This window comes from Athene cunicularia, assembly GCF_003259725.1.
Source record: "Athene cunicularia isolate RWA chromosome 4 unlocalized genomic scaffold, athCun1 chr4_part2, whole genome shotgun sequence".
NCBI classification, from domain to species: Eukaryota; Metazoa; Chordata; class Aves; order Strigiformes; family Strigidae; genus Athene; species Athene cunicularia.
The window spans coordinates 34722449-34739628 of record NW_020799099.1 but is presented as its reverse complement, the minus strand read 5'-3'; the positions used below and the strand labels follow the sequence as shown (position 1 = coordinate 34739628).

General features: G+C 39.8%; 1 protein-coding gene across 6 annotated transcripts in view; it reads right to left on the bottom strand.

Moving 5' to 3' along the window:
• Positions 1-17180, bottom strand: part of SLC7A11 (solute carrier family 7 member 11) — a 98661-nt gene that overhangs the window by 31691 nt on the left and 49790 nt on the right. For all 6 annotated transcript variants that reach the window (XM_026848105.1, XM_026848107.1, XM_026848104.1 and 3 more), the window contains 3 exons: positions 12835-12960; positions 10508-10607; positions 7359-7403 (listed from right to left, as the gene is read on the bottom strand). In XM_026848105.1, coding sequence (XP_026703906.1) covers positions 7359-7403; positions 10508-10607; positions 12835-12960 — 271 coding nt within the window. The remainder of the gene's footprint in view (positions 1-7358; positions 7404-10507; positions 10608-12834; positions 12961-17180) is intronic.

The following is a 17180-nucleotide window of genomic DNA, read 5'->3' as shown; positions in this document are numbered from 1 at the left end:
AATACTTCTCCCCTCTGGCTTTGTAATTGGTTTTGAATCCAAGCTGCCTCAAACTATCACCAAAAATTAGCTGAGATGAGGTGCAAAATTAAGTAATAGTTACTCCTTCCTACAAACAAGCTGTATTTATGAAGCATATCATGTCACAGCTAATGCCTACATTACCTCCTACATAATATTTTGTCGAGCAACTCTTAGCCTGATGTTGTACCCATGGTCTTTCAAGTGACACAGTTTGGGAAACTCCTGGGTACCGAACTATAGAAAGTCTCCCAAGCTAGGAGTTTTAATGAAAAAAAGACTATAAATAAGAGCAAAGCAACTCATAACATTTGGATATACCCTCATAAGAGAATTTCCAGCTTGCAGCAAGAGAAGTAGCATTCTTTAATTAAAAACATAATAATAATTAATGAAGTGCAAAATATTAGTTCCTATACTGAGATTTTAGAAATCTGAACCCATCAAAAAACATGCATCCAAGGCATCTTAGTTTCAGAATTGTCAGTCTTTTATAAAAAACTATAATGAATGAGTTGACAATGTGATGCCTGTACAAAGTAAGTAGTTAGCAAGGTTAGTGAGAGAGAAAAAGTAAAATTAATTTTATCAAGAACAGTTTCATGCTGGTGAGCCAGCTCCCCAATGAGCTGGTAATTGTCTATTTCTCCCTCTCCAACACACACAAATACTACTGTATCACATTCTTAATTAAATGCTTTTTCATAGAATTTAGAAAGAGCAAAATCCATGCTTAGATTTGTTTAAGTATATTTGATTTAGTAAATTAATTTGTTTTCTTTATTTGGCAGATTCAGCTCTCCATTAATGGATTTTATAGTTCTGAAGACATGATTGTGAATCTATCATTTTATCCCTCATACAGAGTGCAATTAAACCGTGGAAGGTGTTGTTGGATTCACCAGTATTTGGACACCTCATCTTCAGAGTTGCTTAGCAGATAACTGAGGGAATTTAGATAGCCTGTTATGCTGTTAGATACAGTAAAAATTAGAAAGAATAAGATTTCTATTGAAGTGACACAAAGATAGCTGAGGGAAGGGTAATTAGAACATCCTAATGCTATGATGGAAAATAAGTATTCAAATAGAAAAATAACCCAAGACACAAATAATATATCAAAGTAAAAATGCAAATGCTCATGTACAGACCTGGCTTTCCCTTTAAGGTAATCATGAACTCACATGAGCAAATGGACTTTGCAAAATATTTGACAGATTAGTATTTGTCTCTTTATTATCTTCAGATAAAATATCTCAGTATATTCCTATAACTTCTGCACTGAATATTTGGCACTGAGCCTGACGTGATAAAACCGAACTGAAGTCAAATGTATCATTTATGGATAAGTGGATAAGAAAGATTTCAAACTTCAGGTATCAAAGCTATTCTGCATCCAGTACCAGACTTAAAAGGAAGGAACTGTGTTTATACCCAGATACTTTGCAAGAAAGGCTTGTCCAAAGTTTATCTAGCAATAAGACCACATCCCTGTGGGGAACACTACCGGGTGCTAGTTAACTCATGTAGGGACCTACACACACTTTCTTGTTCCACTGATGCCATATGAGATTTTATAGGACCGGAGCCTACAGAAGCCACACCGATGGTTTAATAAATCTGCTAAAGCCTTCAGTTCAAAGAGTAGCAGTGTAGATACTTAAATCCACAATAACTTTTTCTGGTTCTACATAGCCCGTGGCTTACCCCTGACCTTGAAAGGACGTAAATACTCCAAAAATGAAGGCAGGAGGTGATACCTCCCACTCCATGAAGTGGATAGACAAAAGGTGGGGAGGAGAGAATAGGAGGGAAACAGAAGAAGAAAATATGAAGTAACCCACCCTCCAATTTCACAACAAGTTTGTGCCTGAGCCAGTTCTCCTGAGTCCCAGTTCAGTGCTTCAACTACATCATGTGTCTTTCCTGAATAAAGAGCAGTGGTGAGGTATGTTTGAAATTATAGACAGCATAGCTGCAGAGAGATAAACTTCTGACTTTATTCCTTTTCTGGTGCCTAAGATAATCAATATTAATATTAATATTCCTCTTCAGAGCTTGACATTAAATTATAAAATAAAAATGCACGAAGAAACAGAGGCAGAAATGGGGGGGAGAAGTAAGGATTATATCAAATAGCAGCAATACTTAACTGCAACTGCAAAGGAATCTAACTTTTGCTGTAAAATATTTTCAGAATTCATGTCCTTTAAAAATCTCCTATTTATCATTTTATACAACTGAAATTGAAAATCACTAAAGGAAAATATTTTCTAAATTCAACAACACTAACAAAAACTTATACAGACAAATAAATAATATGATTTTGAATTAAAGGGGGACTGTGAATCAATACCTCTAGTTGCTCACTTGATTACAGACTTCCTTGAAGTCATTAAGGAATTCAAGTCTTAGCTTCCCTTCCCTTAAAGTGAAATAATAATTTCTTTCTCTTCCAAAAAGAGCCTAATCTTTATAACCTGCAGCCTTCGGGCTCATCATCTGCTCATACTGAAGACGCAGAACATAATTTTGAAAAGCAGGATTCTTTTTGGCCAGCATCTGACACTATCTGGCCCTGACTATGATGAGGCTCTGAAGACACTGCTGCAATGTAAAAACACTCCTGTGTTATTTTCTCATCTGGAGTCCGTCAAAATTCCTGACAAACTAGAGTGCTGATCTTGGACTCTGCTCTGCCTGGGAGGAGAGGAGGGAAGCACTGTTTGGGCATGAGTTGCTTTTAGGGTCTTGATTCAAAAAACTTGGTCTGTTTCTTGAGAGTACAGAGTGGATGCTCAAGAATACAGATGAGCTCAAAGACTATGTATAAGAAATGAGTTTGAAAGTTCAACATGCTTGATTTCCAGTCCTCTAAATTTACTGCTCCAGGCAACACGGCTCCTGTCAATTTTCAGGTGACAAATTCTCTCTCAGAGACCCGGCTGTTCCTCCATTCACTTATTATTTAGACAATACAATACGACCTCAGTTTGAGTAGGGCTGATCCTTATAATGTAAGAAAATAAAAAAGATCAAAGCTGCATGTGACGTGGCTGCATGAGGTTATTTTGGTGAAGCTCTGCTTCAAGGATTATTCAGATATTTCATTTCAAAGAGCAATCACTATTGATGCGGCACACACATGCAAAGCAGTGAAAAAGTACCAGAAGTAAAAGAGATTTGTTATTACACTTCAATGTTGTTACACATATTCTTGATAATAAAACTATTTCAGGCTCTTAAAAAAAAAAAAAAAAAAAAAAAAAAAAAAAAAAAGTACATTAAAGCAGCTGGACACTGCAACCGGAGATTCTTGTAAAACAAACATCAACTTCATGTTGCTTCGGGTCCTACTAATGCTGCATGAGGGAAGCACTTCAACAAAGAGGAATAAAGAAATGAGTCCAGGCTTACAAATGAGACATCAAAAGGGGGTTTAGCAGGAGACAGAAACAGCTACTTTTACATCTTATGATAATCGGGGTTATAATAATGTCCTTTTTCTTATACAAAAGAAGGGACTGGAACATTTCCAAAGCGAGAATTCAGCACCACTTCCAAAAATCTGTTCAAAAAGTAATGGCATTCACTTTCAGATTTTTTTTTTTTCCTTTTCTATTCTCCCTTCTATAATTTAAAGGGCGCTTCCCTCTCCGCTTGGCTCATTTCCACTGCCTCTGTGTCAGCTCTCTCTATCTAGTGTTTCAATATCACCTAGGTATCTCGGTGCCTCAGGCCCATAGTATTTATCCTATTTATAGACCTAAATCTGCAATTTATTGCGCCTGAGCAGACTGCTGCACCTACACAGACTCCCACAGCCTTCAGGAGCCCTTTCTGCTGGTACAAACAGCCACTCCACTAGAGCACAAAGGCAGCTTTCAGCTGGGCAAGGTCACGAGCATCCCCCCTTCCCCTGCCTCCCCGACATTTCCCATGGCACTTGCTGTACTCCAGCAAGCTTTCCTGGTGCTGCACACCCACAGCAAACAAAGCAATCCCTATCTGGAAAACTTTAATGTCTAAAAACAGACGCTTCCAGCTTCCTGTGCATTTCAGGATATATTTTTGGGCCCTGACCCATCTCTCTCTCACCCTCCACAATACCACAAGAGCAGAGAGGGAGTCCAGGACTCACCATATAAAAAGGGGCTTAAAGGCAGGTCTCCACAAACGTGGGCCCTTGGCAGCTCCACTGCACCTCCTCTCTCTGCTAGAGCATTTCTGTACTCCCCTTGCTGTAACTGTCCTGTCCTCCCCACAACTCTTTCGGTACACTTCACTGCGGACTCGCAGCAGGCTGGTTAACGCAGGGACGGTGCTGATCATTCATCTCAGCACCAGCTGTCAGTTACTTCAAAAACTGCTGCACACCTGGAAATACGCAACTGTGATGGCTTCTCAGGCAAACATTTACCTTGGCACATGCACTGCAGAAGGCATCACTGTGCTCACCTCTGTCACTGTAAGTAATTTGCATCCTTAACCATTGACAAACATTACAAATTGCACGCCCGGAGCTCTTACAGACTCTAGCTGGTTCAAGCCTATACTTCCCTCTTACCCTTTAAAAACAGCTACAGAATACCTCCACACCTTTAACATAAGGCATACAACAAGAATGAAAGACAGCATTTTAATTAAAAATAAAAAAGCAGTTGAGTTCTAATGAACGCCTACAACAGCAACACAATTAGTGGCTCAACTAATGCCTGCACTGAGTTTGGTGGGAGCCAAGAAAGTTGCCCCTGGGATTAGTCCACACTATTCCCTTGCCCTGTATCTTTGGGAATGGTGGTGGAGCAGGCCCCTGTTCAGCAGGATGTGTCCAACAAAGCCATTCACAGGTGGCAACTGGATAAAAAAAAAATATTCCGTTTTGTTTATTTGCTTGTGTCAGGTTGAGTCCAGTTTACAGTTGGTGCAGAGGTCTCCATCAGCACAGACAGCAGCAATCCACTTGCCCTGCCATCACCTGCCACTTATTTAGCAATGTTTAAAGTCCCAATCTCTTCTACTGTATAATTTGTGCCTTTCCATGGAGATTGTGATCCCAGGCACCCTGCTGTAAACACTGGGGATCTTCCCTTGTCCTCTCAAAGTGCAACCCCAAGAAGGGTGATGAAGAAAAGCTTTAAAAGCTTTGCAACAACATTGCACATGTAAAGTTGAGCTGCTTTTTCCAGAGCCATCCTGGAAAACACTGAACCAGCCAGGCTATGTAGCTTGTCCCCTGGTCCTGCATCCCCACTAGCAGCACAATTAACTTCAGCAGCTCTCCAAGGGTAACCTGGAGAACAAAGAAGCTCTCCAAAGTTTGGGGCAGAAAAGGTAACGTCTCCCTCCCTCCCATCACAGCTGCAATAATGGAAATTCCAAAATCTAACCCACAGAACTTTTCTTAGCTGTGATACAACAAGCTTCAATGGGTGCTTAGTCAAAAAAGAAGAAAAAAAAATAATAAAAAGGAACTATGCCTTTCTGTCCCACGCAGCAGAGGGCAACATGTTCAAAAATATATGCTCATCTGACTCAAACCACAGGGAAAAAAAGTCAACATAAACCAAAAAAAGCTGTAATGAAAATTATAAATAATTCCAGTTAATCATGATACAGTTAAGAGGACTGCAGAGACAGATAAGTGTATGAAAAATCCCAAAGGGTAGTAGCCATGTCCATGTTTAAAAACATCACACAGTATTGATGGTAACCACAAGATAATTTACAAATTGTACTGCTTCTAGCAAATGCTTTTGATCACATCACCAAGGCTCCGGCTCCTAACCCGTATCCTCAGAATTTCCTGAAACAGTAGAAGTCTTGAACCAGAATCACTACACTCCTTTATTTAGTTTCACATTTATTTTCAAGTCAGTCTGCCATACAAAGATTTTTGAAAAGTAAAAAAAAAAAAAAAGTGTGTTTTATTCAAATGTCTACCTCCCCTGACTTTATAGAGTACGCAGACTCTTGGTAGTTAAACCCAGATTTGCTACTAGACTGTCTAGTCTGAGTTCCTGTGTGTCCCAGGCCTGGGAAGCATTAGCCAACTGCTCTCTACTGAGCCAAAAGACTTGTATTTTACTAAAGAACAGCTTCTAAAAAGGTGTTCTGTCTGAACTTAAGGCTACCAGTGAAAAACCTGATTGTAGACAGATATCTGTGCTAATGATTAGTCAACCACCTTGCTAAATATCAGTGCTGTATTTTCTACCTGCATTTGTCTGGTTTCATCTTGAAGTCATACATTCATTGGTATACATATCTTGATCACAATAAAGAGCCCATTAGCACCCAAGATCTCTCCAAGGCACTGAAACAATGGAAATCTGCCAGTCTTTCTGCCATCCTCATACTTCATCAACAGTTTCTTTATAATTATTTTCAGGTGTCTGGAGAAAATACTGAACAGCACCAGTGTTGGTCCAGACTTTGAAGAAACCAAATAAAAACCTTCTGTATGCTCTCCATCGATGGCTGTTTGGGGCTTGTTTTTTTCTTGACATGTCTCAGATATGTAGCTTCATAATCTCTGAGTCTACAGTGCTGGGAGTCTTTTTAAACAGTAAGTACGCATCCAGGTATCATATTTTAAAAACTTTAGGAAATTATATCTATCCATTCATTTTTAGTCAAGTAAATTGTTAATTTCCTCAAAGAACACAATTTGACTTGACAAGGCATATTTTCTTTAATTTTTAGAAAAGGTTAATATTATTACTAGCTACATGTACCAAAACATACCTACCAAAATAGACCTGCCAAAACAAACTCTCCCTAACGGCCATCTTTTCTTTCCTTATTTTATAGACAGGCACTGTAAGAGTTATTCATCTCTAGTTCAAAACAGACTCCCACCAATATCCTCTGTTTGGCTTAATTGGATCGGATGCTGTGCTATGTGTATTCAAGATCCTGCAACTCTGAGACATCTAAAACAAGTAGAACTAAGTATTTGATTAATATTTAAACATAGCAAAACTGCCAAATATTGCGGTAGATAAGTTTCTTGGGCAAGATTTCCCTGACAGGATACCAGTAACTTCCACTAAAAGGAGCCATTGGTAGTTACTTGTATCCTGAGGGGGAGAACCAGAGCCCTGGAGATCTACTTAGTTTTCTGCTTTCTGTGCACATAAAGGCAGAATACATAACAAGGTCACAACAGGCCAAAAATAGCAAATCTTCAAGCAGTTGCAATTCAAATTGATACCAGATCTGCTGGAAAGCAAGAAACTTGACCAGCATGCAGAATTTCTGAAGATCACTACTTTTATAGCATTTTAAATTTTGCAACCATTTTTCAAAAGTCAAGAAAAACATTGGGTACATACTTTTCAGGGTTTTCCACTTCTTCAGTAACAAAATTGAGGTAAAACCTAGAAAAGAGTTATAAAAATGTATTGTAAGGCCTCGCTAGATTTTTATTCTGTATTTCTTTCCCAAAAGATAAAGAACATGCTTTTAGTTAAACTCTACTGTTAATTATAATAGACTTTGCACACTCATGCTTGGATTAAGGAGAGTGTGAGATTTAACATTCCCTCGTCTCCACACTCAGGAAGGGAATGGTCAAGAAAAGACAGTAAAGCAGAGAAAAGACAAAAACTATGTGATGTTGGTGTGGAATTAAATCTTTTTCCCCAGCATACGAGGCAAATTATGGTTTACCTTAATCCTATACACAAATGCACACACCCTCTCAAGCTTCATATTCCATTTGTGGCTGTAGCCTTTTAAAATTTCAGGTTATATTGGCAAAAATTTTCATCAGGGTACTTGGCAAGGACTTCTTAACAATAAAAATAAATGAAGCCTCAGAAAACCCTCCTAAATCCAGGATTTTGACATTAGTGTGTCATATAGAACCACAAACCCAGGGTGCTTATCCTGTGTGCTCTTGCACAACCTCCAGCATAGGTTGCACTCTGGTTGTATTCCAGCAGCGTGCAAGAGACAGCTACGTGTGGGAATTCATAGGAACTACTCACCAGGCACAGCACTGCATACAAAGCGACCATAAGCCTCAAGGTCATTGAACCCTCTGTTCTGCATTTATTAGCACTGGGTCTGTGCATTGCTGCATCGCACAGATGTGCCTGGCTCAGATACGGGCACAAAGTCACATCCTGGCTAATTACACAGCAGTCAATACAGTGCTTATGCTGGCTTTCTGCTTTTATACAGGAAAACAGATTATATCTGACCCAACAGCGCTACAGTGAATAAAAAGACGGTACCTGATCTGGCAGAAAGTCTGGGAACTTTTCTCCATTGCAAGGCTTAGACCAAATCTGGGTTAGCAGAACAAGCTAGCACTGGCTCACGGTTTTAAAAAACTGTGATTTTGTGACTGAGCATGAAATTGTGTAAAAATAGATTTGCCAATTTGCCGTCTTATACAACAACCTCAGTACTTGTTTCTAAACTTGGTAGTGCACAGATCACAAGAGAAGAGGTTAGGAGAGTTCAAAGGAGATATGGCTTCTGACAAGATGTTCAGCTCATTCTTTCTGGTCTTAGTCCTGCTTCTAGACAAAAATAATTTGACAACCTTGCATCAGTCCTTTTATTGATACAAAAACATGCTTCCTTGCATTCCATTGTCTACTTGTCCCTTTTCACCCAGCCTTTTATATACCAAACAGTCTACACTTGCTCTTTGAAGGATGAACCCACACATATAAAAGATACTACCTTTGTTTTGTTCTTTAAAGCTGTATTGTTAAAACTTAATAATCTCATAGGCTACGCATAAAATTCTGCCCGCATCCTGGGACACAACACCAACACTTGCAACACTCCTTCACGTTCAGCTTATTGGATTGATTTAGCCCCTTGAAACTGATAGTGTGAGGGTATTGACACTCCACTTAATGGTCAGCTCTTCCGTGCTCTGAGGCAATCAATTTGAGCTGGTGACAAAGACAAATAGGCAGCTGGGAAGAACCACTACTAGCCAAATTAGGTCTTTTCCTACTAATTGCTTTTATCAGTGGCAAATAAGGACCTTGGAAAAAAAGTCAAAAGGTATAAAGGAAAAATCAGAGATTATTTTTATTGTAGGGGTTTGGAATGTTAGTTGGAAAATGGAAAGAAATGGTAAAGAAGCAACAAAAACCCCAGTATATTTGATGTAGCATTCTACAAGCTCTGCCTCAGTGATGAATAATATTAAAAGAGCTTTCTAAAATTGCCTTTATACAAAAACACACAGTTAGGTTAATACTTTAAAAGGAAGAGACCATCACATGTATGGATATGAGAGACAGAGGTGGTTATATGAGAGGGAGAGGGAAGAAGGTAGAGACTATCCGCATAATGAGTTCAATTTCTTTGAGGCTTCAAAATGCCAGGCTCTTTTCTTATATATCTATCATAGATAAAGGCTCTGGACTCTCTTGGGTTTACCACCACCACCACCACCATTTAATATAAAAGTTCTTCAGTACTTCAGTGTGCATGTTTATAATGCTTCTGAAACTGGGGAGTTACAGACAGGCAGAGAACTCAAATGCTCAGCCCATTGTCCCTCTGAATTAAATAAATAAAACCCTTATCTCTCATCCCTTGCCTTTTGTGCGAGGCAAAGAACTTGGCTGCCTATGAGGCTATGGAAAGGAAAGACCTGCAGACAAAGTTATCTTAAAATAAGCCCACTCTGTGCACTGTATTCTTTTTTTTTCCACCCACACTGCTGCTGCAAAAGCACATTGGCACGGTGCGATGTAGAGCCCTCACTAAGCATGAATAAATTGTAAGGCAGATTCGAAGACTGGTGGCACCTTTCAAACTGGCTGCTGTGTACTTTGGTGGGGGAGAGGAGAACTTGAAAGAAAGTTCTGAGCAGGATACTTGAAGGAAGATTCTCATACCTTTGCTCCCAGTCAATAGCACTTGACTTCTATGGAAGCCAGTTGCACTTCTTGTTAAGTGAGGTCAATTCTCCCAGAGCAAGGGGCATAAGAATCTAGATTTTTACTTAGTTTTGCCATCTATACTGGTATTATCATGGTTCACTTCTCATTCTTCAAATACTGCTTTTACAAAGCAAAGGCTGAGGTCCATACAACTTTGTAACAGTTCATAGATTTCTTTTTCATGTATTTACTGACTTGTTCAACAAAAATTAAAAGCTTCATTGTGACTTTTATTCTTTTATCAAATCCCTAATGAAAATTTAATAACATTCCTTTCTTGTTGCCTTTATTTCTAGTCTTAAGAACAGAAATAAGAGTCTGATTCTTAAGTGTTCAGTGCATGATTACCTATTGTACACTGGAGAAGAAAAATCTTTCCTTCATAGAGCTGCTTGCAGAATACTGAGCATATGGAACAGTGGTGAGATCTACTCTTACTACATGATGTAGTTTGGTAAAAGATGTAGAACGTGCCACTCATTTCTTCATATAAATAAAGGTCTTTGTTAGAGCATATTACTGTTTGGTTGTAGAACAAATACTTACAGGTTTCAACAACTTACCAGCCTGAATAGGCATACATTCCTGAATAGAAAGCAAGCGGTAATCCCATAACACTGGCATCATTCCCCGCAAAGGCATTTTTAAAGTGCTGTGTTTCTCCTGCAACATCAACAAAAACAATATTGAAAAATATGCTCTTTGGTCACCTACTACTTTAAAACAAATAAATATATCACACCATGGAACATTTAATCACCCAACAGTTCACTGACCTCAAGTTCTGCCCTTGACCTTAAATTCTGACCCCACCCTTGCAGCCGTAATCTGCCAGCAACTCTAAAAGGTTTTGTGGCGTCCCTAGTCATGCAATAGCAGAAGTTGACCTATTCAGTTTTTTCAAAGCATTCTGAGCTTGATGACACTCACTGCACTGCCATCTCCAGCAGTGACTTACATCAGTATGAAAGAGCAGAATGAGCTTCACATTTTTTGCTGTGGAAAATTTCACTTGTTTAACATTTCAATCAGAAGGAACATTACTAGCATTTCACTCACAAGCAACATTTTTAAGGTAAACAAACCCAATGTTTTAAACATTTCTACCATGGAAAAAATTAGTAACTCCCTACCACATTAGGAAACTAAATACTTATAACCTATCTAAGTAAGAATTACATATCTATAAATGAAAACATCTAAGAGTTGCATTACACTCTTATCCATTTACAAGGTGTTCTGTGTTTTGTAAGACCTCCCTACAATATCTCAGATTTCCTGCGGAGCAACAATCCCTCCAGAGAAAAGGAGTAGGAAGAAGGAGAATTCATTCAGACTTAGAATTAGCAATAAGTCAAATCCTCTACCATTTACTCAGTTTTTACTGAGCCCTCAATCAAAATTCCCACTGAAGTAGAGAGGGTTTTTAGGTAAGAGCAGAGCTGTGGCCAAAAGAAGGTCCCCGTGGGGCATCAGGGACACTATCTGAGGTACTTAGGGGCACCAAACCCCACCCAAACCTGGGTCTGATCCACTCCAAAGGTCGAAGAAAAATGGGGCAGATAGGAACAGAGAGAAATTTTGTAAGTGAAAGGAGTTTAGGAAAGAGGCATTGCAACTTCCAGAAAGGAAGTGAAAAACATGAAAACAGAAATAGTGAATCAGCAGAGCACTACACAGGAAAACTTTTATTTCAGAGGTTATTGCTAACCACAGAGAGCTGCCTGTCCCTGAGAAATTGAGCTCACTGCAGAGCCTAATGCTGTGCTGTTGACTCAGATGGGAGGCTTTGTGAAACATCATAAAAGAGCATCCCCAGGGACAGAACCAACAACTGTGATAATTTTTGTTAGATAAAAATCTGCCACTGATTCATTAAAACGTGCTCCCCATTCTGACCCTCTGTGCTGAATGGCTCCTTGTGCTTTGTGTGGTTATTGTCTAGTGTTATTGTAACGAGAGTGAGCGGGGGCTTGTCACCATCTCACACCCGCGGCTGATAGGGCTGTAATGGAAAAGCCTCCTCAGGTAGCTGAGCATGTCAGTGAAAAGAGCTTCTCTGCCAGCATGGCTTTACCCAAATGATTCCAGAGAGCCAAGGAAAGCCCACTCAGTCGTGTCCAGGCTGGATTCTGCTGGGGGGAGCAAAGGTGTGTTTTCACAATCCTTGCTTATGCAGTGACATTGATAGAGTCTAAAGAGTAATTCTGGCCCTTCAAACACTTCTGCTTTTCTTTCCTATGCTTGGGTTAGCCCCAGACTATTACCTTTAGCTGTATGCTTCGGTTTACACTTGGAAGAAGTAAAGCACACATGCAGCATGAGCATCCAGTGCTTGCAGGCAGGAAGCACACGAAAGCTACAGTCTCTCTTGCCAGTACAGCACCTTTATCTGCACAATTCACATCATCAGAGTGGCAGAACAGCATCCATGATACTCTTTCTTTCATATATTCTCCAATTCTGAGCCCCCTTCACCACCACATGCTGAGCAGGCCTTGGCACTAGCTCACTTGAAGGGGACACATTCTGCTCTGACTAGGCACATGCTTTCGAGGGGGGGGTATTCCCATATGTCATTAAAACCCATCCTTCCCCTTTCACAAAGTTCACGCCAAAGGCAAATTACAGAGAAGAGCAATCCTGTCGCTCATTTGAAAAACGAGTCTGATACGAATAGACTCATTGACATGCTGAAGAAAATACCAGTTCATCCCAGTGTAGTTCCACTTCTAATCAATTACATGACAGTACAGAGCTTCAGTTAAACAAGCACAGACTAATTAAGAGATTTTGCTGCTATAAGCGTTATTTGGTGGAGGCAGGTGGGGAAAGACTGGGGAGGGTAAAGATAAAAGCACTTTAAAAGCATTTACTTTTCATTTCATACCTTTAATTAGCTGGATAACTCCAGGGACTATAATTATCAGAATTGCTACAAGCTTGCAAAAGGTAAGGAAAATCTGAATGCGGGCACTCCAGCTGACACTCGTGCTATTCAGGACCATCACTAGCGCTGCAAGGAGAAAAAGAGAAGTCAGAAACACTCGTACCACTGAAATCTCCACAAAACTCTCTGCCAGCAGAGAGGCCACAGACACAATAGATCCTGATGCATTAAAGGAAATACACCCCAATAACCTTCTCCATCTGCTGCCCTCCCACATCTCACATTCCCCTTCCACATGCTGCATGAAACGCTTGAGCTGAGCCCCTCTGTCTGACCCACTGCGTGGCCCATCCATCTCTCCGTTCTCTGCCTGGCTCCCCTTCGCACCATATCACAGCTTCGTGTACCCATAGTCATTAGCTGTTGGTAGACGACGGGCTGGCAGGACCCTGCCTTGGATGAAAGATATTGATTGCCCAACCCTTGTCACTCCAGATTTCTGTATCAGTGCCCATTTGAGTAGAGATTTGCATTTTTAGAAAATAATAACAATTAATAATAATTTTAAACTTTCTCACCTCTGTTTAGGCCCCACATAAATTTGTCACCCACTACCTTATTTACCCATGCTCCTCCTTTCCCCTCTTTCTCCTCCCTTATGGCCATACCACCAGAGAGGCAGGAGGGCCAGAGTGCAAAGTAACACGCCCATCCTTGTTGGGAATTGCTGAAGAAAGAGAGAGCTTTTACTTCCTGAAAACAAAGCCAAGGTCTGTGCCTCGCCAACATGCAGAGACGTAAGTGAGAAGGGCTTTTACACCCTGCCTGCCTGGCTCGCATCTCCTTCTGGGTCAGGGAGGGCATCTTTTGGCCTTTACTACAGCACTGACTGATAGGAGCATGGTAGGTCTTATCATCTGAGTGCCAATTATTCTAGCTTATTTAAATAATTAACCTGGCAAAACAGAATCAATAAATGAGTTTATATCTTAAAAATAAATAAATAAATACCTGAAGAATGGAAAATAGGAGTCATTTCACTAGACAAAGAGTCCCTTTCCCCCTCTGCTGCAGGGAAAGGCAAACATAGTCAAACAAGCCTGCTCACTCATCTTCTCTTTTTAGCCACTGTACAGAGCTAATGAATTAGCTCCTCATCACAGTCCTCCCATACTTCAAACTCTCTCAAGAACACCAGTTTGTCTGTATCATCAGCCATATCACACATCTTGGAACACACAAAAATACAAGTTGCAATCTCCTGCCACGGTTTGCATGAGCTGGCATCGTAAATCTGGCATGGTACAAACTTTCTGACCATAAAACCCATTGATCTGTTCATCGGCCAGACCGAAGATAAATATCAAAAAAAAAAAAATATTATTTAAACCAAAAGTAGTCTTGGTTTAATGGAAAAAGGAGCAAAAATCAAGTAATCTGGATTCCAATGCAATGTATTTTTTGTATTTTTTAGATATTTGTAATAAAAGTTCCAGGGGGAAAAAAAAAATAAAATTTCTCGAATTTTTATTTGGGAAAGAGAGGGCCCCACTCTCAAATGTACAATTTATCGAAGTCAACATAAACTTGCAACATCACTTGAGTTTTTTCACCAGAAAAAGATCTTAAAGGTTAAAACATTTTTCCAGCTCTGTATTTCACTTATTTCAGAACTGAGGCATTCTTTTCTAAGTCACAGGGAAATCACTTGGACTTCTGCAAAGAATCACTTCAGATCCAAATACTTATTTTTTTGCTTTATTACTTCTGTGTATATGTATACTTGGTAGGAAACAGAGAATCCCAGGGGCCTGAATTATTACTCTATTGTCCCAATACTACCCTGACATACCTTCACTCATTTAAATGTTGAAAGATCCCTTTAGGCTGCTACTGAACATTAGTGCTGATTGAGCCTCCCCTTCTTTTCCTAGGGCTTGATTACCAGGAAGTTTAACAACTGTCATTTAAGCAAAATATATTTAAAATATTCATCTGACCAACAGTGTTTAAGTTATAAAGAAATTCCAGTGCCATAAACAACAATAGGTTTATTTCAGATTTCCTAGGAAGTTCAGGATATCGTACTTTTCTTTCCAAGAAGACAAAGCCCAGGCAAGGACCAGGCCACAAGAAAATGTAAAGGAAGGGATTTATGTGTAAGAAAGTATCTGCAATTTGGCATCCCGCTTATTCAGAGCTCAAGCTGACTGCAGCAATCAGTCTGTTGCCTTACACAGGTCAGAATAACTAACATGAGCATCCTCCCTGCAGAGACCCCTCCTCAAGGTTTTCTAATGTATCAGTTCCACCTTATGGATACGCATATGAGAATGTCACTGGGTGGCAAACTAGTGTGAACATCAACTCACACAGAAACTCATAACCTTCCTTGCTGGCCAACCACACACAAATCACAAGGCCCATATCTGTAGAAGAGCTATGCTGGCTTGAAAGAAAGAAATGCAGACTGGTATTTTCATGAAGATAGCCTCCTTGTGAGCAGGCTGTGTTAAAACCTTCTCCATCCCTAACTGTGAGTTCAAGACAGCCAAATGTTTTCTGAGGCCCTTCTAATCAAATAGCAAAAGGAAAACAGACACTGCATGAACCTTCATTTAATCAGGAAACTGAAGGATCACTACACGTGCACGTGCTGTTAGTTTTGGTGGTCCTCCATAAGACTAAGTCCCTTGCCGAGTTGGATGGTTGTACAAATAGAGTAGTTCAGGTTGCAGAGCTGAGACTTAAGTTCTTAGACGATTTGAGACCAACTGTGTACTTTTTTGAATTTCATTTTATTGCACTTAATAGGCTATAATAATTTACAGTTGTCTTAAAATATTTAGTCTTAGCAGTTCTATGTGCATAACAGGCATACAGGGATGTGGGGCTTATACTGCTCTCACATACCAGCACCATACTGGTTGTGTTAGCAACTGGGTAGTGAAAGGCAAGGAGAAGAGGAGTCATGGAGAAAGCTTCCAAAGATCAGGAAAAGAATGTGGCAACTGTGCCAGGTTTCAGGAAGGAAATTATATCTTGGGACTACGGTCATTATTCAACACCTCTCTTTTATGAATAGGGCCTTATGGAGATACTTCAAGAAACTGATTGCAGATGCTTTGATACAGGATCACAGCAAAGATCAGAAGAAAGCAGCAACTCCCCAGACAAAAGGGCAGTGAAAGGAGGACTCATCTCTAGCTTTCCTAACTAAAAGTCAGACATCTAGTGTGGCTGCATCCTCAATGAAGAGTTACCTCCAGAGGATGAATAACACCTTTTTCAGATGCCTATCTCAGATGAGGTGAGCTGCCTTCAGGAAGTGTCTCCCTCTTTCTCCACGAACTCTGTGGGGAGCACAGACAATTACCTTAAACTAAACACCTAACTAATAGTGAGATGAATCCTAACTGAGGGGATTATGAAGGAAGAACAAAAAGGCATTCATGTCCAATCAAACACAATGGTAACACCGACCATGTTGCTTTTCACAATCTCTCCTTCATACAGCTACAGCTATAGATGGATAATGAAATCTAATGGGCGAAGCAACAGTAAACATTACATCCTGGCCTGCTTTTCAAAAATATATGTACCATTGCCTCAGCAGGAATCTAAGGAATCTGTCCTCCTCTAACTTGACCTTTTAAGGTCAAGGCATTCACACAAAACAAAAAATACCCTCAATTTGCAGATCCTAATGCGTGAATTAAAATGAAGTCACAGGAGCCACAAAAGCACCCACCAGAGTAGCTTTTGCTATCCCTGCAAGCCCAGAGATGTCTTAATTTAAACTGCTTGTCTGAAAACTAACAGCAGTAGAAAGTGACAGCTGTAACATCTGCCATGATAAAAAAAAAAAAAACACAACTAACTATAGACTCACATACACACCAAATTTATGACAATAAAGCTTTGGGATAGAGTATTTGCCAGCAAGCACTGATAGATCTGTACAGCTGATCTTGGTTTTCAAGCATAATATTTCCTCTAACAACCATAGTTTGGGGTATTTGAGGTTTTTTGGCAGAGCTCCAAAAAACGGGGGAAATTATTTATCATTGCAGTGTAAAACACCCAAAATACACACACATGAGTGTAAAAAATTTAAAAACATTTGCAAGTTGGTAACCTGCTTTCAGTCACACAATTTTTAATAGCTGAAACCTGTTTATCTGCTTTCTGATATGGGGGCCAAGTGAGAAGATTAGAACAGGCTCAGTTAAGATTGTGTATCTACTCAGGTTACATATTGATAGTAGAGTTCAATACCTTTGCAGAATATAACTTATCCGTTCCTGCTACCAGTATACTTAGGCTTACCATTAGGACTAGAATTA